The sequence below is a fragment of the Takifugu flavidus genome, chromosome 5, assembly GCF_003711565.1.
Source record: "Takifugu flavidus isolate HTHZ2018 chromosome 5, ASM371156v2, whole genome shotgun sequence".
In the NCBI taxonomy this organism is placed as follows: Eukaryota; Metazoa; Chordata; class Actinopteri; order Tetraodontiformes; family Tetraodontidae; genus Takifugu; species Takifugu flavidus.
In genome coordinates this window covers 6,602,536-6,623,706 of record NC_079524.1, presented here as the reverse complement: position 1 = coordinate 6,623,706, position 21,171 = coordinate 6,602,536, and the positions used below count along the sequence as shown (strand labels likewise).

Sequence of the window (21,171 nt, the reverse complement as noted above, 5' to 3'; positions counted from 1 at the left end):
TGAGTCTTGGTGTGCGCGATGATGCGCCTGTCACGGCCCCAGTAACACACTGGAAACCATAAAGACCAGACAGAAAGCTGCCAGTCAAGCTTGGTAACAACAGGTCAGCGCAACAATGGCCCTGATAGCAGCCATTAAAGTGGAGACAGGATTCTTTTAAGATGAGACAACCTTATCTTTACTTGTGCAATGCAGGGGACACATCAGGGGTCAGACTTGGGATCAATTATTGTCCTGATATTCTGCGTGCAGGACTGCAGAAGCAGCCTGAAACAGCCTGAAAAAAGCCCCACGCTGTCCTATTGGAGAGGCTCATGTGGTCATCTGATGTTTGAATGTAAGCAGAGCAAGGCTGCCAAGAAGGGGGAGGTGGGCTTGTTTTCCTTTAAAAAAGTGGGTGAGAAAGAGAGAGAGAGAGGAGAGGGAGGGAAGGAGCGTTGATGAGATCATTTTCTGGGCTGGATGAATCAGCTTTTCAGTCAGTAAAGGCTTCCACACTCCTTTAATGTATACCAACAACTGCCAGCTGTTGGTCGCCCTTTCACTAGATCAGACATCAAAAACAGGATTGCGAGGTTGGACCACAGCAAAGAGCTCCCCAGAATGTGCTCAAGTCCCACAGCTGTGTGTAGACCAAGACATTCACCCAGGAAAAGTGCTTATTTTAACAAAAGCAGGCAGATTGAAATATGAGGGGGTAACTGAAGAGGTGTTACGGAAGAATAATGGATTTAGGCGGGTTTCAAGAGCCATGTGTTTCCCAGATGTTGGATAAAGGTACCAGGATTAACATCTGTGTAATAAAATGGATTTTCCTGAAGGAAAGTGTCCATTTAAAAAGGTTGAGACATCAAGATTCTTTGGTAAATGTCTCAGGCCTCGTCAGTGGGTTTGGTCTCGGGTGAGGACTTTATAGATTACTTACGGTAAAGAATGAGAACGTATGATTTGAATGCATCTATACGGCTTTCAGAGCAGGGGGCAGCCCGCAGGCGGCTCTAACAGCACCCTCTAGTGGCAGCCGACAGCAGCCGCAACCAACCTACAGCTGCATGAAGTGAAAACATCTGGATTTCTACACAAGAATTCCCAGATTTTGCATAATGATTGCAGTAAAGCACAAAGATCAATATCAAATCAGTAAAATTTTATTTCCCAAATTTGTAACCATACAATTGTCATTTATGGGGGAAAATAAAGATGTTAATAAGTGGAAATGTTTTACATTACAAACCTAACTTTGGATGTAAAAAAACAAAACAAAAATAATCTGCACAGTACAAGATAAAGCATAAACACGTCACTAAAAAAAAGAAAAAGCTAAATGAAACCGCATAGCATATCTGATAGCAGTTTGGTAACCATCGAAATATGGAATTATAAATTAAAATTTTCATCTTAAAAATTAAATTCCACACTAGGGACAGTCATGAAGTTCAGTAGGGTCGATCTCTGCGGTCCTGGCGATGGTCCCTACAAGGAACAACAAGAACACCGTTACTCATCTCACCTACATTTCCCATTCAAACTTTTGGACCAGAACATCCTCAATCATGTTTCACCTCATATCCATCTTTCCACCGGGCGGGCCCATTCCTCTTCCACCTCTGCTGCCCATTCGGTCCATAGGGGGTCCTCCCCGTCCAGCGCCACGGAAGCCTCCTCTTTCCATCCCCCCACGTCCTCTAAATCCACCGCGGTCACCGCCCCAGCCGCCTCGGAAACCCCCAGGACCTCCCGGGCCACCGGCTCCAGCTGGCCCACCTCGATCCATACCCCTGCCGCCGCGCATTCCCATTCCCCCTCTGCCTCGGTCTCCTCCAGGCGGAAACGGAGGACCCCCTCCTAATCCCTCCGGTTTAGGTGCTTTGCACTGGTTGCATTCCAGTCTCCAGCTAAAGTTCTGGTTGCCACAACCCCTGGAAACAGAACAATTACACATGAGCTATAAATACGCTCAACCAGGACAACACTGCACTACAAATGTAAACATACGGATTAGGACACTCCCAGTCCCCGGCTCTCTGCTGCATGTTGCCGCCCGTAGGCCCACCTCTGCCCATACCGCGGGGTCCACCGCGAGGGCCGAACCCGCCACGGTCACCTCCACGACCCATCATTCCTTGAACGACACACCTTGTTCAGCCATTACTGGTTCCCAGTAGTTTCCATATGTATGGAAGCTGCCTGTTGCTTAGTTACCTCCACGACCCATCATACCATCTCTCATGGGCATGCCTCCCCTCATTCCACCCATCATGGGCCGACGGCGCGCCATCGACACCTTAAGCCTTTGGCCTTGGAACTCCTTGCCTGCATATAAATGCAGATTCATTCTTAGCAAATTTAGGAAATTGTCAGTGTAGCTTCTCATTCATCCAGGTCACAATTATCCAAAGAAAGATCTGTGCGTCAACTGAAGAAGCCTTCTGGAGAGAAGGGGAAACGTCCTCAAGAAACAAGCCCAGTCGACGCAGAGATCTAACTTTGGACACGTTGAGGAAACAACTAAAATCCAACACACCGTCGAAATGCTCCACGGCAGCTTTAGCACAGATGGGTTCCTCGTAGGACAGGGTGGCGAATCCCTTGATCTTCCCGGCGTCATCTTTGTAGATGTTGATAGCAGGCAGGCCGAGTCTGCGGTTCATCTAGGCGCACCGGGAGCATTGTCAGAATCCCACCTCGACCCCCCCCCGGATGTGTTGCTTTAACCCCTCAGTGATGTTTGCTCACCCTGATTGGACCAACATGTTTAAAGAATTCTGCCATCTCCTCCACCTTGGCCTTCTCAGTCAGCCCTGTGATGTATATTGTGCTGTTCTCAGAGTCATCCTGCTCTTCAGGGCGTCCTGCGATCACATGGAAATCAGGTGTCAGGTGCATCTGTTCCAAATCTCTTTCATACCGTGGTGCCAACAGCGCCAAGGCCTCTACTCACCGATATCACGCTCGTCTGCACCCATTGGTCCTGTGAGCCGGAGAGGTATTGGAGAGACAACAAAGGGAGAAAAGTCAGTGTGTGTAACCGGGGCAACACCCGAGGAGTACTAAAAAGATAATCCAGACGCTCCCTCAAACACTGAGCCATATTGAGAAGGTGAAAATGGCACCTTATTATTCACCACAATTTCAATTAATACGCTGAATAGAAAACTGACCATTTCAGACCCGGTAAATAAGGTCAAAGCCTCTAAGACCAGTTTGTAAATCCTCAGTATTCATTTGTTAATGAAACACACAGCCGTACAAAACTTTGTCATTTACCTTTTTAAAACAAACAAAACCTCAAACCGTAAGAGATTGAATTAAACCAGTACCCCAAAGAAAAAAAATGGTCTCAGGCATCGGGGAGGGGGGAAAAACCGAACCCATTCCCAATATTGTTTTAGACTTAAATGTAATATTTCCAAACCAGAATGTACGACACATGAATATTGAAGGATATTTGCTTAAAGTTTAAGGCTGTAAAGGACTAACCAGTGTAATACTCGTAACTTACCACCAGGCTTACTGAAGCCACCTCTGTCTCCAGCGCTGCTATGGAAGAATAAATGGAGATATGAAGGCCATTTTCTCTTTAACAGCCACTTCCTTGGATCGACCAAAGTGGCTTGATTGAGGGAGTAATGAACACATTCCAACTATCTGTACAGAAACTATAACTCCCTAAAATTATAAGCACATCGTCTGAGGGGATAAGAGTATTAGCTTTGAACCATATTTTGGCTACTGGAGCAAAACTTAGTGACAGTTTCAGTGGTGCAAATACATGAGGTGCTAACATTTTCAGTCTTTTAGGGAAAAAACAAAAACAAAAAACAGAATAACCCAACATTAGATACACAGGTATTAATATTTCAGATGCACTGATATTTAACCATCGACGCCCTGATTTCAATTAGGGATGTTTATTTCAAAAACCCCAGTTAAAAGTCAAACATTTATCATAAATATTCACCTTAAACGTTGTTTAAATACGCAAGTTTGGTGCCTTAGGTGTATTTTTAGATATTTTTAAAGTAAAGACCACCACGTAAGCAGTTTAAGTACTCAGAAATGCTGCTTAAATGCTAAAATAGCAACAGTCAAAGCTCTGAATACAGACCCATCCCTCATTATGATACACCAGTTGAAGTTAAAGCCAAAATGTTAATGTATAAAAACAATGCATCTGAAATTTAACATGATCGATCGCTCATACAGAGCAAAATAACCAAAACACTTGACAATACATACTGTTGAGAGAATGCTCAAAAAATTAAAAAAAAGACAGCATTACCACATTTACTTAAACTTAAAACAAAGATGTGGTCAGTTAATAAACCCAACATGCTTAGAAACACCATCCACAGCTCTCTCCTGCTGCTTAAGCTGGCGGCTCTGTGCTGAGTACACATACTTTTAAGAGAATAGATGATTTTAAATGGGTCTCACTGCTACCTGTGCGGTATAAACGTGACAAAGCATGTTAAAAAATGGACAAAAGAACATTTGCATTCCAAACCACAAGAACAATTGTACATATTAAACAATAACCCCCCCAGAGAAACCCATGCAAAACTAGAATGACCCTAAAATTAAATACTGAATACTTTTATGTTGTTCGGCTCTATTATTTGTCCGTTAGATTGAATCCTTCATGTCATGTATGAACTGCAAAAAGGGAAACGCACACTAGGAGGCCGAACGGTGACTGTATGGCCGTGGAGACAGGACTTTCTGTGTAATATACGCAACACCAGAAATGCAGTTTTAGACTAATGTGACAACCTGTTTCAGACACTAAATGTTCTGCTTTTTTGGTGAAGCCATTTCTGGTTAAAGAGGACAGCATAGGACCCATATTAGGAGGAAGGAATCTTCAACTATTCTGGGTGCAGCAACAGCATTTTTGGCATTTCAATGAGGGTACCACAAGTTCAAGTTTCAACATTGTGAAAGCCATAAAAGATCCCAATAAAAAGAAAGAATAAAGATGAGTAGACAAACTGCAGTAACATGCAGTTATTCAACTTGTCTTTCAGCATTCCGACACTCAAAAAAACCTGAAGACCATCACATGTTTAGGTGGAATTGGACCCATTTTTGCTTGAATTGCTGTTTTAAATGTAAACTTTTGACTCACATGTGACCGACCGACATTCAAAGTTTCAAATGCATGAAAGGACACGAGCGTCACCTTTTCCACTGCAAGTTGCTCTACTCCACCTGGCTTATTTGTTCCTTTACATGCCTGCAAGCCATTGTTGTCTTTATTAGAATATATTCAGCCATGTGAAGACACCTTTATCTTTTAGTGTTACAAGTAGAAAAACTCACCAGCCAACATTTCAGAAAAGAGGAAATAGAAAAATAAAATCCACCTTTCAGTAACCTCACCTGTGCAATCTATAAACAAACGCCTTGTGGTTGAACCACTACATTCAGTTTTGGGTCTTATTTAACATCCCCAGAATGTTAGGGAAGAAAATACCTTCTTTCCACCAGTTGTATTCAGGTGGTGAATGACGACTTTCCATTTCGGAAACCTTAAATTTTGGTTTGTCCCATTTGCTCGGTAAGAAGCAGACAAGTGACCGGGCCCTGCTGAAATGGGACCAGTGACGAGGGCTGTAGCAACATGAGCAGATACTGTGCAGTGGAAAAGTAGCTTCAACTGCTGCCCATCCAAAGGTGGAAGCATCCTGCTGGCATTGGTATCAATTTGAGGTCACATCGATTGTGTTTTCTCATCCATCGTTTAATTGACAAAACAAAATCAATGCCATCCATTCTACCTCAATGTATTCCACCCAAAAAGCCGTTAAGAGTTTGACGGAATCACACGGCACCACCTCACTCGCATCCTCTTAAACCTCGGGTCATCATTTTGTTGACATGCAGCAACATCACGGAGGGCTCTTAATTTAAGGTCTATACACAAAATGCTGCCATAACATGGCAAGAAAACAAAAACTGGGTAAATTCATACCAGCACAACCCACCAACTTTGGCGTGAAGAAACAAATCCAGATACCATAATTTAACATTTTGGAAAAGCTTCATAAATATTGGAAAAAACTGAGAAATTATTAAATTTATCTTGACATAACTGGTGTATTTCAAGCCGCTGATTAATAATTTCATAGTTTGTGTGTGAATGAGTGTAGATTTAAACCAACAACAAAAGCATATCACCCAGAAAATAAAAGCGGATGCACCTCCAGATAAAGGGTTAAGTCTCAGAAGAACCAGGTGTTAAACCAGACCTTTATGCATCAGTGCAGCTGGAATGGAAAAGAATGCACTGCACGTAGCTACAAGATGTAACGTTTTGGTGTCTACTGGACGCACCGACTTTAGTTGAGGACAAGAGAACGATTGTGATAAAATACCGAGTCATTTGATTTCTGATTTCACAAACTAGCTTGATAAACCATTTAGAGAAACCGACTTAGTTGGTACCTTCCCTCGGAATGCCCAGTTGTTTTGGTATAAAATGAATAGTGGCCCCTTCCACAGTCAACCTAGCACATTCCCTGCAGAAACCTCTCTCCTAAACTTTGATATTGGGTTCCTAACCGTTAATGGACAGGTCAAAATGAAACAGACCAACCTCATCCTTACCTTGGGTCAAATGAGAGGCGGGGCTGAGAATGGAAGGCAGGGAACCAAGTGGCAAAATCACTTAAACGGCCCCGAGCCAATGTCATTTGTAGCTAGTTACTTCCGTTCATGACAAGATTTAAATAAGAGCCTTTTACTTTAAGTGTTACGTTTATCTCGGCCCCGTCTCCCTGTGGTCAGAGTATCTGTTGATTCAAAGTATGTGAATAAGTATTAAGGAAAGACACTTACCCCATACCACGGCCCATGCCTCCACGCACACGATGCATCATTCCACCTCGATCAAACCCGTCTCTGCCGGGACCCCTACTGTCCCCCGCCCCTGGGTACCTTGACTCGGCACCAGAGTACCCAGAACTGCCCCCCTGGCCATCCTGTCTGTAATTATCTGCAAAATCATGGCAGGACAATGTTTTAGCAAAAACACATGCAAGGAAACAAAAAACTTGCTACACATAGGAGCAAAGAACCAGGCTTACTGTAATGGTTTGACTGGTTGTAGTTGGGGGGTCCGCCTGACTGGCTGTACTGGCTAGATGGAGGCTGGCCGTAGGAACCAGCACCCTGGGGGGGATATGCAGGTGGAGCTTGTTGCTGCTGGCTTTGTTGTGGATATCCTTGCGGCTGGCTGTAGCTGCTCTGCTGAGCCTGGTATCCTGGCTGTTGTTGGCCATACGCTGCTTGCTGGGAGTAATTATTCTGACTGTAAGTGGATGGCTGGCTGTTGGCACTGTAACTGACGCAAACAGAGGGAAAACATTAGTTTACAAGATATAAGATAGCTGACCAGGTGTAACTTATTTTTTCCCAACAGCAAAAACACACGCTAGATGAATAAGTAGACACATACGCCTGTGGTGCCGTGGGAGCGGCTTGTTGGCCGTATCCAGGGTAAGCAGTCTGGGCTGTATAGGCAGACTGACTACCATAAGACTGCGAAGCAGCTGGAGTAGCAGCAGAAGGAGCAGTGTCATAGCCGCTGGCTCCATAACCCTGGGTGGACTGGGAATAGCTTTGTGTAGATGATTGGGCAGCAGGATAGCCAGCTAAAAGGAAAACAATGAGAGTTGGCAACACTTGTAGATCAGTGCATGTGATGGTTCAGGTGAGGGAAATTTCTTTACAAGCATAAGCACATCAATGGGTCAAATTCTAATAACTGACCTGAGGCCTGTTGGCCGTAAGAGGAGCTGTACTGTTGTTGTTGCTGTGGGTAACCTCCAGTAGTAGGTGTTGCCTGGCTGTAAGCGCCATCAGCAGGAGTGGCAGGTTGGGCATATGAACCATAATTCTGTTGGCCATAATTCTGCTAAAATTAAAATACACAGAACAAATGCTCTCTAAAATAGTATTGTTATTAAGAACTGAATGTAAATTCCTGACACAAATTAAACTACATAGAATTCACACACAGAGGCTTCTTTGCTTAGGCTGCTGCCCCGTGACCCGACCCCAGATAAGTGGCGTAAGATGAGATGTGATATAACATAACATGATAAATCTCACCTGTGTAGACTGCCCATAACTTTGGGAAGGCTGGCCAGCATAAGAAGCATATCTGTAAAAAAAGAAGAAAAAAAGAAAAGAAGCCGGTTTGAATCTTGGCTTCGACACAGCTGCAACACACTTCTTTCCACCAAGTTTAATGAAGGGTATTATAAAGCAACAAGGCCAAAAGATTAATCAAGTAATATCACATGAGAGGGAGTGCTGTTGTGCTGAAAATCAGCACAAGAACAAGACAATTATCTAGTTCCCCAACTGGCAGGGGGCCAGGCTGTAGGCCAATCACCAGGTGTTAGAACACCTATAGCGCGGAGTGATATTGACTGTTGCATCTGTACTAGAAAATAGCTACAATGTATATAAACGATAGAAATCAATTTTAGTTTAAAAACATATTCCCTTAATGGATGTTCAAAATTCGCTGAGCTTTATTGACATGTTTGAACACATTTGACCAACAACGTCATTGCAGCGTATTGCACTAATTCTCAGATATTCGAGAGTTGTTTTTTTGGAATTATAGAGTCGGGATTCTCAACTAGATGGATCGCATGAAAGGAGATGAAAACTCACCCTTGCTGAGTGCTGGCCTGAGTGTAGGAGCTGTAATCTGGAGACACGACAGTTGCGTCTGTTAACAATAGGTTAACCAACCACATTTGAGCGCGAGCGGCGCTAATTCTTATAGCATGTTAGCAAAACCCGTTGTTTGGTCGTCATTAATCTACTGAGTGAATTCTGTTTGGCAAACGATGAAAAGCAATAAAAGACTTGAACATAAGTATATTAATCGACCGTTTTATCTTGGGAATCAAGCATTTATCTACCCCAGAAGACAGGAATAAAAAAAGAAAATCCATTCACTTCCACTCGAGGAGTTAGCTTATGCTGCAGGCCTTGTGCCGAGGTTTAGCCGCGTGACGATAAGCGTCAAATGAACCAATGCAGATAGTAACAAAAACACTGTATATAAAATTTAAAGCTGAATCTGTAAATGCGTTGTTTAAAACGCCCTTTATGACAGAAAAAAATGCAATAAATCAGATTGGACTCACCGGGAGCAGATGCCATTTTGGTGCGCGCAAGACGACTGAATGGCGTCCACTTACCGACTCCCCAATAAGGAGAGTCGCTATTGGCTGATCAAAACCTCGCCGAGTGACGTCATCGCCCCCTGGCAATATTTTCAATACGCAGTTCGACTTCGAGCGACAAATTGAGGAGAAAAAAAAAACAAATGTTTTGAACTGCGGATAAACTATTCTTTTTCAACCAATGATGTGTTGATTGAAATATCTTTTTTTTTTTTAAAGAAAAGTTTAAAAGGTACTGCTATGTCACTCATACTCCGTCCTACTTTATTCTACCTCTGCCCCCTCCAAGCAAACATATACATGCTAATTTCACATCTGTACATCCTACTTTACATAGGAGATGACGTGTTTAACATGTTTTGTGCGCCTTGCAAAAGAACGCAGAATCAAGTTTCTTTACTTATATCAGCTTATATTTTGTATTTCTGTAGCTGATGACAACAATAAGTGTTGCTTCGAGCAAAACTCTCTTTTCTTTGAAAAATGTCAACCCTTCATCGATCCTTTGAAATTTTATGTTACTGATTTTTGCGTGGATTTTGGGGCATGTGCGTACGTGTGTGCGCGCGTGAACGATAAAGGCTAGTAAAAAAAAAAGAAAGAAAAGGGAAACCGTGACTTTTAAAAAAGCTATAATCCAAGAAAACTGGCATTTTCTTTCAGAATACCTAGCGTGGTTAACTTTCCCTCATTTAATTCGACCACGTTAGGCTGAAATGTGTTGAGTTTATTCTCCAAAGGTCCGCAGGGGGCGCTGACTCTCCCTGAAGGAATACAAGAAGAAGAGCGCCATCGTGACGCAATGCGGAAGTATTGAACTGACAATATTTTTTGAGATAACAAGAAATAACAAGATAACAATTCATTTCGTCAATTCGAACTGTTTCTACTTAACAACAAACCCGTTTTGCGATGCACGATGAGCATAAACAGCTACATATGTAGCTGATTTATGGCGGAAAAGGATACATGAGAGCACCTAATCGTAAATAATGCTTCAAAGTTTATCTTCAGTACGGTCTTGGTGTCGATCTGAACACCAAGGATTTTGTTTGGGGTCATCTTTATTGATGACCTTCATGCTCTTTTTGTATAATTGTGGCATCCAGGCAAACCTCACCGTAGGTCCGGGAGGAGACTTTCCACGTGTCTCAGGTAACTTACAGAATATTTTGATCTATTCTTTCTGATCAAAACGTTGCATTTAATGCATTTATTCCCCTCACTTTCTATTTCTCAGATGTGTTCCTGTATGCTTTCAGTCACGATGAGCTGCCTGCCCTGCTTTTCAGCGTGATTCTCCTGTTGTTGGTGGGACGATGTCAGGAGCATCGCTGGGGAACTGTCACATTTCTCGCCCTCTCTGCTCTGACGATCACCATATTGCCTTTTCTTTACACCCTGCTCCTCTTTATCGGTAGTGGTGAAGCAACCAGGATCTGTGGTCACTCAGCCATCCAGCTGACACTGTTTACAACTCAGTGTCGTCAGGTTACTCAGAGGAGGCTGCTGAGGTGTTTGCCAGTCTGGTTCCTTCCCTGGCTGCTTCTGCTTATGACTGTGCTGCTACTTCCTGGAACACCTGTTCTGCTGCATTTCTGCTCAATATGCATCGGATACAACTGTATCCTTTTTCTGTTTAATTATACATCTATTGTGGATAGTTATGTTTTTGAGACATAAAACATAGCTACAACCCGCCTAATCTAAAATATAATTACCATCAGGGCCTATAGAAAGCAAAGATTTGTTGCTGTGTTTAATCTGAAGCGAAAACTGGACTTTCATACAAACAACAGTTCTTCCTACAGTTAATTTCCATTAATATACCCTCCTCAGATAACGTGTCTTTCATCCGGATGTTACAGGAGCTTGAAGAGGCCATGCCTCTTTATTTAGTTCCTTACTGGGCATACATTCCCTCCTTCTCATGGCTCAGATTGCCCACTTACAATAACTCCCATAGGTAAGATTTATTTTGTTCTACATGCCAAGTTTCAATGAGTCTCCACACACGTATGGCACTTGCAGATTTAGTAGATCATTTGTCATAGGTCTTGTCTCGTCTGGTCAGTTCAAGGTCATTTTCCCAGGGGAGGCGTGTGGATCAGGCAGCAGCCGCTTCCATCAGGGACCCATCGGCTGCAAATCTCCACACCTCGGGAACAGCCCCCTCCTGGATAACGAGTGACTCTGCTGAAGTGTCTGAGACCCAGCTGTTGGAAGAACAGATGCTAAGGGCAGGGATTCTGGCCTCTTTAAGGGATGCTCCTGATCACGCTGATGCAAAAGTAGAAGTGCCCAAATCATCGGTTTCATCTCTGCGGTAAGTGATGCAACACTCAAACACCCAGTGCTGTAAAAAGTTCTCCACACTGGTCTCAATATGTTGCAAAATAGTTGTGCAGCAGCCACATCATCGGTACTTAAGTAAACTGAGAATTGTTGATGAATGTTAATATCAAAAGTACATGTGAATGTTTACCGAATGCAGTGTCACCTTTGTTCAGTTACAGTACCGTAGTCGTATTTCAATTTAATATTTAGGAGTAAATTTAGGCTTTTTACATTTAAAAAAAAAAAAAAAACGTTTTCCAAGAATTACTAAAGCAACCCAGCAAAAATTTGAAATTAAGGCATTATGAAGTCTGTATCTTGTTCTCAACCACAATATACAAGCAGAAGCACAGACGAACAACCATTGCATCACATTTATATCATCCTATTGAAAATGTGGTGGATCATTTTAAGTTTGATGTTTATTTTGAACGTGCCACATTACGTTAGATCTGTAATTTGGACCCTGCCTTTGCTCAGACTGCAGCAGCTCGAGAAGATGGGCTTCTCCACAGAGAAAGCTGTAGTTGCACTGGCGGCCTCAAAACAGCTAGATGGCGCCATTTCCCTGCTGGTGGAGGACAGCGTTGGAGAGCAAGCTGTGGTGGTGTCTAAAGGGAAGAGTTCTCTCTCATCACAGAGTTCCTAAACGAGCTCGATGTCCCAAACTGTATGTACAGATGAATAAATATTATTTTTATTATGCTTGGGTTTTGCTGAGCTCCAAGAAATATCCCCCTTTTGGGTTCCTTGTAAAACCTGCACAATAAATTAAAAAGGTGAGCTGCTCTTTTTTTTAAGTATGAGTGGAGCATATTTGCTTTTGGGATCAGAATGTATATTGGGTGTCATTTATTTATGTTGTAACAATATTTAATCAGAACTGATGCAAAATAAAACAGGCGGCATAAAAAATCAACACCATTTTATTACACCAATTATCTAAACTGGACTATCTCAACAGTAACATGTTTTCATAGAAAAAGAAATATAAAATGGATACACAAAGGCGTACAAGATAAGCTACAACGGATCATTTTAAATAGATTCACAATAAGATTGATATAATAGGGAAAAAAGTATTTTCATCAGGACAATTTAAGTGGCAAAACATGTTTAAGTTGCATTCACTCATATTTTTTTTAATTACCACAATGTTTAATTAGTTTACATATTACCAAGGAAAATGCAATATTTAATTGGACATTTATGTGTAAAACTATATTAAATCACTGTATCATTCTATATGTTAAAATCAGATAAAGCAACTGAAATTGAACTGATAAATATTGTGATCTTTTTAGTGCACTACATAACAAAACATGATAGAAGTGTAACAGAGTGAATAGTAGGAAGAGGTTTGCTTACATGTGTCCCGCAGACTGTACATGCACAATATATTTAAATAGTGGAATCTTTTCAAGTTGTAGGTAAGATTGAAAGCAACACAAAGTGAAACCCAGTTTAGTTCCTGACATCACTTTAAATTGATTATTCTATCAACAACCCTTATTATCCAGAACTGTTTGAGCACCACACAAAACTGTAATTTTCCTTTTTTAATACATTAACACCTTCACTCTTTAGTGTCTTCCACTCTTTAACCCAATACTGAAATAAAGGTGGAGCTGCAGATGTGTTTTGATAAGAATTTCTATACTTATAGAGATGAATGCCTGTGTGTTTGTGTGTGTTTCAGAAGGGGTGGGGGTCAGACTAGTACTCAGGTTCCCAATACAGTAAGCCCCCCCTGCAGTCAGTCAGTGTTTCCCTGAAGTGTTCCCTCCATTTTATCTCTGATGGCAAAGCCCAGAAAAGGCATCAAAGTCTACTGCCGGTGACACCTACAGGAGGGGAGGAATCAACCCAGCCTGTGATCCTCTGGGTAAGCAGAGTGTAGGGGGGGGCTACTTCCCTCGAACCTTGGTGTCGGAGGACAGAGGAGAAGAAAGTCGATATGGACGAGCACCTGCTCGCTTATCTCTGTAGAAACTAGGGGAGGCTGTGCCAAACGGTCCATCCCCAGACCCTAGATCAGGCTCTGTTGAAGAAAGACAGCAGTTGGAACCAAGCCGCGCTGTCCAACAGTGTGTGTGTGTGTGTGTGGTGTGTGTGTGTGTGTGCGTGTGTGTTGGGGGGAGAGGTTTCTGAAGTGGATTCTTGGTTTGACACCACTATGGATCACAAACTATCCAGAATATTCTGCACTTCTACAGTACAGCAGGCTTGTAAGGCTGCAATTTATTTTATTAATAGTTTAGGAACGACAATGTCCTCAGTTTTGAAATACTGATAAAACTCTAAAATGTTTTCCGATTTTAGCCACATATGTGAAATAAAACCAAGGCCATTTATCTTTTTTGTCCATCACGTTACTTTAAAATGTCTCATTTTTGCAGCATTTACAGTTGTAAATAGTAAATTATCATTAAAGGGTGATATTACATTTCACTAGGCTTCCTTTGCCAGGTACAATTATGACTTACTTGTGTCTCATTGTGCCAAAAATGACAAAAAAAAGGAACTCAAAACAAAGGAAACTTTTTTTTAAAAAGAAGCAAAAAAAAGGTAAATGATACACTGAAACACTATTTTTATATGACATCGATGAATTTATAGCAAAGTTCATCATTTTGTGGTTGCTTTATCTGAATTATTGCAGCCTTACAGTCCTGGCGCGACCCTTTCGATTCATTCAGATCCAAATCCCAACATTAAAGTCGCGTGGGAATGTTTTTGTGCTACCATCGGTGATGAAATAATGAGGGTGTGTTGAAGTTACAGCATCAAATGTAGATCAATTTCCGTTCCACGCTCCAAACCCTCTGTCTGCAGGACTGAGTTTGACAGGTTAATACCTTTGGATTTGGGTGTGATGTGTACTCATCCTTTAGTCTCACCCACTCAAAAAGCAGAACCACACTGGTTGAGCCAATCACGTGCATCAACATCTAATTAAAAACACTAATTGTGCTAAAACATCACAGGTTCTACAGCGTACATCAGTAAAGCGCGGCTACTCTTGAGTGATTAACGGTTCGCAGCAGTGCTAGAACAAAATATGCTTTTAAAAAAAACTCTCTGTAGGACTTGATCGAGTTTTTCTAGATTTCACCCGAAAGAAAGAGGAGTGAGTTCTGGCGGAGCTGTGGGTGAGGATGTCTCAGCGTTACCTGGCCAAATGATCGCCTCCAGCAGCGTCACCCTGCGAGCAAGAAGCTCAAGGTCTGCATGCAAGTCGTGGAACATCTGCAAACTAACGTCCTATCAGAGAGCGACAAGGGGACTGTGTGAGGGGGGGAGTGGGTAGGTGGGTGGAGACACCAGGCCGAGTCCCGGGGCTGCTCCTGACTGTTCCCACTCCCTGATCCAGCAGGGAGGTACAGTGGGAGTGTAAGCGCTCCCACCTTTGACCCCTGCCTAAAGCTGACCCTGCCTCAGGCCTCCTACTCACCATGAATACCGATCATAGTCTCAAGGATTAAAACCCTCTCGGCTAAGATCTTCAGCGCTTCTCTGATCTGATGTATTCCGTCCCCCTGTGAAGATAGATACAGCTGTCAAGGTAAAGGGAACAAGCTAAGGAAACTGTTCGCCAAGATGCAAGACATTTTGGTTTTTCTCTCGCCACAGGTCAGCCGTTAGCGGGGGTTAAGACAGCCCACAGGTCTGCCCAGCGCTCAGACACGTTCGCTCCCTGTGTTTCTCTGGGGGCCCTCACTCTCCAGGCCATGCTGCTTGGTGAAGTCAGCCCCTGCCATGCTGGACTGATCAACATCAGCATGCACGCCAGCATCACGGCGATGACATCACACAGCTGGAATACGCTGTGATGGTTTTCAACATGCCTTCTGCTGTCATTTCTCACAAATGTTAGCTTCACAGGAAGGGGCCCGCACAAAGACGATGCTGAGATCTAATGGCTTTCTGTCTTTTGTTAAAGTAGGATGCAGTGACGTCGATTCATACGTTCAATACAAGCAGAAGACACTGGGGAAAAAAAGGGATGTAAAGCAGAGGCCATGCAGTCAGAAACTTAAACTCAAGGGTGCAGCATTGGTGATTAATACATCCATTAGTCAGAATCGCTTTAGGTCAAAGGGAAAAAGGGCAAAATTTGACTCATATGAATCATTGTAGAGATTTTTTAAACTCCTGTGTAAATATTAGCATGATGCTAACAAATCAGTACCGGTTAAATGTTGCCGAGGAGCGGCCAGATCATTAACGTCACTCGCCCTTGTTTCCTTTTTAAAAGTGTGTTAGTTCATTATGTGGCACAGTGCTCAGACGGACGCATGCATGGTGGGATGAAAGAGCTGTATCCACTCACATCAAAGTATAACATCTCAAACCCAAACAGGAACCACCACTGACACAAATGGAGGGATTTGGCATATACATTTCAAATCTTTGCTTGTAGTTTAAAAACCGAAAAAAAACCCATGAATTTATGAGAACAAGTTTAAGTTTGCTTTAAAGTTGTGACTGTTTGAAATGTTGCCGTGGTGTTTTAATGGAAGCTTATATGTATATGCCAAATCGAGATGCTGAAAAGGTGACTATGAAAGGTAGCCATGGGAACAACAGCTGGCAGAGGGAGTCAGACAGCTTTGTGGTCAAGAGGACAGTGTCGTGACAGGGGTCAGCAGTCCAGAGCGCACCCCAAGGACCCACACAAAACACATGAACACCTGAAGGCTTCACACACAAAAATCAGACAAGTCAAATTTACACACACTTAAACACGGAAAACAATGTGATACAGACACGTTTCAACCAGGGAGGAAACTATGGACTCAAGGGGGAGAGATGCAGCTGAGCGCCACCGTGTGGCCAGTCACAGTCAAAAACACGGTGAATGTAAAAAGGTCACGGTAAGTTGAGATGGGGGGGTCACAGCTAGACTGGGTTTAAGTTACGGACTCACTGCATTTCAAAGTGAACGGGCGATGGCGGAAATAAAAGTATCTTACATTGAGATTGCTCTTGTAAAATGAGAAGGAGGTAAAAGAAAAATATGGGTTAGACAGACGGAGAGAAAAACATTTCACGATCAACAAAGCAATATTTAAAAACCCGCCGCGTACGGACCCAGCGGGAAACACCGCCATCGACTTTCTTACCGGCAAGCCCTTCTCTCCCGGCTCTCCCTTTGGACCCGCCGCCCCCTGAGGGAAAAGAAATCAGACTTTAACACCCCCACGAAAGTGGCACAGCGGTTTTCCTCCGTCCTCTCCGAGTATCAGTGTGGCGCTGCTGCGTAGCGTAGTTTACAGGAATCTAACCAGCTATGACATGTGTTGATGTTTCCTCCGTACACATAATCCTCAGAGTGGAGGTGGCTTACCGGCTCGCCTCTGCTGCCCCTCTCTCCTGGGTAACCTAAAGGACCCTGACAAGGCACAGGGATGTTTCAGAGTCTTTCCTGGATGTAGGACAAGTGTAGACAACCCTTATGATTTTTAGAAAGCGCTTACTCTCTCCCCACGGTCTCCCTTTGGCCCCACTGGGCCCTGCGTTCCAGGGGCTCCAGGTTTACCCTGAGTTCAAGAAAGACAAGTCAGTTACCCAAAGACCAGTTCAATGGCAACTATTTCACGAGCAGAAAGATTGGTTAGCGTACATTTTGTCCCGATGGACCAGGAGGTCCCATTGGACCTTTGGGGCCTGGAGGACCTGAATATAAGACATCAAAATCCATATTAGGTCCCACAACCTTCATCTGCTGCTGGATTTTAACTGTTTATCATCTGGCTTTGATCACATATTTAACAATATTCAGTATTATGTTAAAGTCTCAAATTATTAATACAAAAACACCAAAACAAAGAAACTGTAGACACATCCATGGGGCATGTTAAACTCTCACCAACGGGTCCCGGGGGGCCCTGAGGTCCAGGAATAGGCGCCCCCTGTGAGTCATGGAAAGTGTTGCTGAAGAATGGGTCTTTTCCACGACCTGGAATTTGAACATATGTGCATTTGTTAAATAGGAATTTTCAATTACCCGGACTTCGTCCACCTGCGTCTGTCATCTCCCTCTTCCTGGGGTGTGTGACCCGATCCCTTCATCTCCTCCAGGCCACATATTTGTGTCCTGTGTTATTTTGCTCCTCATGTTAGTGGCAAATGTTTAGGCCCATTCCTGTTAGCCTAAAATGTGACTTCTGTACATCACCAATTTTAAATGGAATTCAAAGGGTTCAACAGCGTTCAATGACTTTCACTAAGAGCAGCGCGGCAGTCTGGTGGTTACCACAGCTGCTCCTCTTAATTTTGTCTGTGCCGGTTTCCTCCAGGTCACTGCACTGTCCCACAGACCAAAAACGTGAACATGAGGTTGAGGTTGTTTTTAAATTGCTTATAGACGCACGCGAGTTCTGGGAGATCAGTGACGTTAGTGAGGGTTAAGGTGAGTTCACGAGACAAAAAGACGCTGTTTTTAGTGACTGTTCTGGTTGTTACGTTATTGATGTATTTTTGGACTGAAATAACCTCTAGAGGGCGTACTTTCCTCAAATAAAGCATCTGGCCGTAAAATAATATATAACAGAAGATAATACATAATGATGTAAATGTATGATGTAAACGATTAAAACAAACTTTAATAAATTGGAAAGAAGAGAATGTGGAGGGATATGATGAAGTCATTATACTAACAGGAAACAGGTCCAGTGTGAGACTGGTGAAGCCACACTTAGAAAGGATGGCATCCTCCAGAGGTGACATCCTAAACTCTTCCCTTTATTCTTTGTCTCTTAATTTCCTTTCTGTATTTGTCTGGATACTCTCCTGACTCGCTGGTGGTTCAGAAACTCTCTCGCGTTCTGCTGAAGGGAATTCCAGCCGAGTGTTGCAGACGTAAAAGCCAAACAAGCCAGTGTTTTTCAAAGGAAACTCAGCAAAGAAACCCCCCCTGCCCCCCTTCCCTTGCGCCCCCTGCTGTTACTTTGATATAAATGCGACGTGGCCCCAGCACACGTTGTCATGCCAACCTCAACATACCCGGGATTTCCTCCACTCCACGCGGGAGTGACCAAACCTGTCCGCTGCATCGTTTATAAAACCCGTCGCCCCGGAGAAGCCATGCTGACCAACATCTGTCAATCACCCCTGCGCACATAAACACACAGCTGTTGGGCGCCTGCCCACATCTGGAAGCTGTTGAGTGACAGACTCTCGTCTCAGCATGTGAAGTGTGTGTCAGTCTCAGACTATCGTCACGTTTTCTACACATTGATTCTACTTGGCTGGCTGACAAGAGAAGCAAGTAGCAAGTATAGAATTAGCAACATCCTGCTTGTTTCTCATTCTCTCTCTCTCCTTTTGTTTTCCATTAGTCCTAAAGTCTGCGAGGGATGCGGCAGGGGAGGACTCGTCTGTTCTAAAGCAGCTAAAAACACATTAACCTCAGATGATTTAAAGGCGCAAACTGCAAGATTTTGCCATAAACCCAATTCAAGCTTATTTTTTTTAAACGAGCAAATATCCTTAACGTTGTTTTTGTACGAGCGACAAATTGGTAAAGTATTAAGCTAAACGGAAACATGAAGGCTGAAATCTTCCAAGTTTCTTGTCAATACATTTACAGTATAAAACTAATCAAAACCACCTTTCACCGTCACATCTGCGGCTCCAAAGAAAATTCTTAATACACCAAGAAAAATCTCTTCACTCTGGTTTCGTAAAGGGCCGGCTGGCTTGTCTTTTCTGCTGCAGGCTTTGGGAGATCATTCTTTCTGTGCTTTAAGAACAAAAACAGGACTAAAATGATGTTACACGGTCACGGATTGATGGCCATCTTGGCCTGTGTGTGCATGTCAGTTCAAAGGAAACCGATTTCCTCCTCAGATTTAGACGACATGATTAATCTACATGCAGCCATGGTCTGCATGTTGGGAAGTTCTGTATTTAAAAAAAACCAACATATGCGAGGGATTCTAGATCCAGAAGGATCCTGTAGAGTGTACTGAATTTCCCAAATGATTGTTAATTATATACGTTGAGCCCTAAATCTAACAATATTTAAATGTCTAGTATATCATATATTCATTTTTTTAAACTTATGAGGTAACTGTGTGTACGGGTCTTCACGTTTTTTACCATGGTCTGGTTCAGGGATACGGGCACTGGCTGGTGCTGGGGGTCCGGGAGGCCCAGGGGGGCCGGGTAGACCACTCTCTCCAGGGATTCCCGGTGGGCCTCGGGGTCCTGAGGGAAAAGGAGGAGAAGCATCACTGGGACGATGGAGACAGCACGTCATAGCCTAAAAATGAAACGCTTCCCTCTGAAAATGACAACAATAACCGACTGTGGTCGATGTGATGAAAGGAGGATAAACGATGACAAATCCCAGAGAGGAGACGGATCAGCTAAAGTGTCGATTGATGCAGTGTGTGTCTGTGTGGGCGTGGGTGCTTGCATGTGTGTGTGTGCACGTGCCTTTGTGTACAGCCACCTCAGCAGCTGGAGGGAGGAGGAGGCGCATGTGTCTATGTAATTATCAGGAGGAGAGTGTTTAATGGTGTGGTAGTGGGAACTTACTCGGAGGCATGGGAAAACTCAAATAAACACCATCCACCTCTGCAAAGTGTTCCTGGCACCAGCTCACAGCAAATTACATGTTCCCTGCATGCTAACAGCTACGTTTTACACAGCCTGTAGCTGTCAGTCCTCCTCCTCCTCCTATGAATGTGGAAAAAAACACACTGCCACTCACCTGACCTCCCCCACAAACACAACCTCTTGCTCTCTGTCAGACCCAAACTCAGCACCTCTATGTCCCTGCAGTCCGGCGCCTGACCATGACAGTCCGCTGATTACGGCTCTGCGCTGGGATGTTATTGCACATCTGATTGGACGCCTCTGCGGCAAACGCTGCGGCCTGATTCACTACATGTGTCTCAAGCAGCCAGAGTCCAGGGGAGACATACGAGGGGAAAGGAATTTTCTTTATGTCTGCACGATAACGCTTCCCCTGAGGAAGCTGCTTTATAATGTGATGCAACTTTCAATGCAGCTTTGCTGTAACTTGTCATCTTCTCCATCCATTGTCTCGGTGAGGCGCTCACCTACATTTGGCCACTTTCCAAGGCTGTGTTGATCTTTCTCCGTGCAAAATGAGAATCAGCACAATAAGGAAACCTTACCTCGGGATGCAAGGCAGGTTTTGAGTTCTTATGAAGTAGTGGGGATAGAAAAACAAAAACACCGCAGGCATATGGAAATCATAAGGCCATGGGATTTGTGTATATATAGCTCGTGTTCATGAGAGAGTGAAGTCACACGGTGCTTCGCAGAAGGTGGGTTTGCTGTTTAACTTTTGCTCTGAATATCATCTTGAGGAAGCAGCAGGCACGGAGCAGGGGTCACATGTTATGGAGCCACTCCCTCCGTGATCCAGTGCAGAGCGCGGTGAGAAGAGCGGAGCCAGAGCAGACGCTTAAAACGCCAGATACTTCACGTTACAGCTGCACGGGGCTTTTTTTCTGCAAATGGGTCATTTATTTTTTCCCTCATAACCAAAGGGATCTGGACAGATTCATGATTCAGTGTCTGATCGAGTAGAGCCCCATGAAAATGAACAGAAAGTGAACAGCCTCTGAAAGTGAACAGCTGAGGC

At 43.6% G+C, this 21,171-nt stretch overlaps 3 protein-coding genes across 18 annotated transcripts in view; 1 reads left to right on the top strand and 2 right to left on the bottom strand.

Moving 5' to 3' along the window:
* Positions 1–1,132: 1,132 nt before the first annotated feature.
* ewsr1b (EWS RNA-binding protein 1b) lies at positions 1,133–9,432 on the bottom strand. Of its 7 annotated transcripts, none has more exons than XM_057032552.1 (15): positions 9,171–9,432; positions 8,689–8,725; positions 8,116–8,167; positions 7,774–7,918; positions 7,460–7,655; positions 7,089–7,339; positions 6,841–6,997; positions 3,503–3,540; positions 2,942–2,971; positions 2,737–2,852; positions 2,525–2,651; positions 2,203–2,313; positions 1,996–2,122; positions 1,563–1,919; positions 1,133–1,473 (listed from the first exon to the last, which is right to left on the bottom strand). In XM_057032552.1, exons 1-15 carry the CDS (start codon positions 9,184–9,186, stop codon positions 1,437–1,439), a joined length of 1,797 nt encoding a protein of 598 aa, XP_056888532.1. In that variant the 5' UTR covers positions 9,187–9,432; the 3' UTR covers positions 1,133–1,436. The 7 variants fall into 7 exon arrangements, with proteins under 7 accessions (XP_056888532.1, XP_056888528.1, XP_056888534.1 ...); XM_057032548.1 differs by having other exon boundaries at positions 7,089–7,345; positions 9,171–9,431; XM_057032554.1 differs by having other exon boundaries at positions 2,221–2,313; positions 7,089–7,345; positions 9,171–9,431.
* A 564-nt stretch (positions 9,433–9,996) lies between these two features.
* On the top strand, positions 9,997–12,329 carry rhbdd3 (rhomboid domain containing 3). 3 transcript variants are annotated; one of them, XM_057032629.1, is made up of 5 exons: positions 9,997–10,019; positions 10,631–10,833; positions 11,049–11,175; positions 11,284–11,535; positions 12,027–12,329. In XM_057032629.1, the coding sequence occupies exons 1-5, from the start codon at positions 10,012–10,014 to the stop codon at positions 12,193–12,195; spliced, it is 759 nt and encodes a 252-aa protein (XP_056888609.1). In that variant the 5' UTR covers positions 9,997–10,011; the 3' UTR covers positions 12,196–12,329. The 3 variants fall into 3 exon arrangements, with proteins under 3 accessions (XP_056888609.1, XP_056888608.1, XP_056888610.1); XM_057032628.1 differs by lacking the exon at positions 9,997–10,019 and adding an exon at positions 10,026–10,364 and having other exon boundaries at positions 10,450–10,833; XM_057032630.1 differs by lacking the exon at positions 9,997–10,019 and adding an exon at positions 10,223–10,364 and having other exon boundaries at positions 10,472–10,833.
* Positions 12,330–12,456: 127 nt separating this feature from the next.
* emid1 (EMI domain containing 1) overlaps positions 12,457–21,171 on the bottom strand; it is a 36,849-nt gene continuing 28,134 nt past the window's right edge. For 3 of the 8 annotated variants that reach the window (XM_057032601.1, XM_057032600.1, XM_057032596.1), the window contains 9 exons: positions 19,653–19,760; positions 17,419–17,508; positions 17,173–17,225; positions 17,027–17,089; positions 16,897–16,941; positions 16,673–16,717; positions 16,523–16,534; positions 15,001–15,085; positions 12,457–13,587 (listed from right to left, as the gene is read on the bottom strand). In XM_057032601.1, the coding sequence (XP_056888581.1) occupies positions 13,454–13,587; positions 15,001–15,085; positions 16,523–16,534; positions 16,673–16,717; positions 16,897–16,941; positions 17,027–17,089; positions 17,173–17,225; positions 17,419–17,508; positions 19,653–19,760 (635 nt within the window). In that variant the 3' untranslated portion in view covers positions 12,457–13,453. Of the gene's footprint in view, positions 13,588–14,691; positions 14,811–15,000; positions 15,086–16,522; positions 16,535–16,672; positions 16,718–16,896; positions 16,942–17,026; positions 17,090–17,172; positions 17,226–17,418; positions 17,509–19,652; positions 19,761–21,171 lie in introns of those variants that run through there. The other 5 variants (XR_008950521.1, XM_057032602.1, XM_057032597.1 and 2 more) reach the window with 5 other exon arrangements.

Bases quoted from the DNA above. Each gene is read 5' to 3' on its own strand.
- ewsr1b (XM_057032548.1), bottom strand. The intron at 7,919-8,115 runs GTGAGATTTATC...TTTTAATTTTAG, and splicing joins GTTATGGGCAGTCTACACAG to CAGAATTATGGCCAACAGAA. The intron at 2,853-2,941 runs GTGAGTAGAGGC...ATGTGATCGCAG, and splicing joins TGCAGACGAGCGTGATATCG to GACGCCCTGAAGAGCAGGAT.
- rhbdd3 (XM_057032628.1), top strand. From the start codon at position 10,202: ATGCTTCAAAGTTTATCTTCAGTACGGTCTTGGTGTCGATCTGAACAC. The intron at 10,365-10,449 runs GTAACTTACAGA...TCTATTTCTCAG, and splicing joins AGACTTTCCACGTGTCTCAG to ATGTGTTCCTGTATGCTTTC. The intron at 11,176-11,283 runs GTAAGATTTATT...TCGTCTGGTCAG, and splicing joins ACTTACAATAACTCCCATAG to TTCAAGGTCATTTTCCCAGG.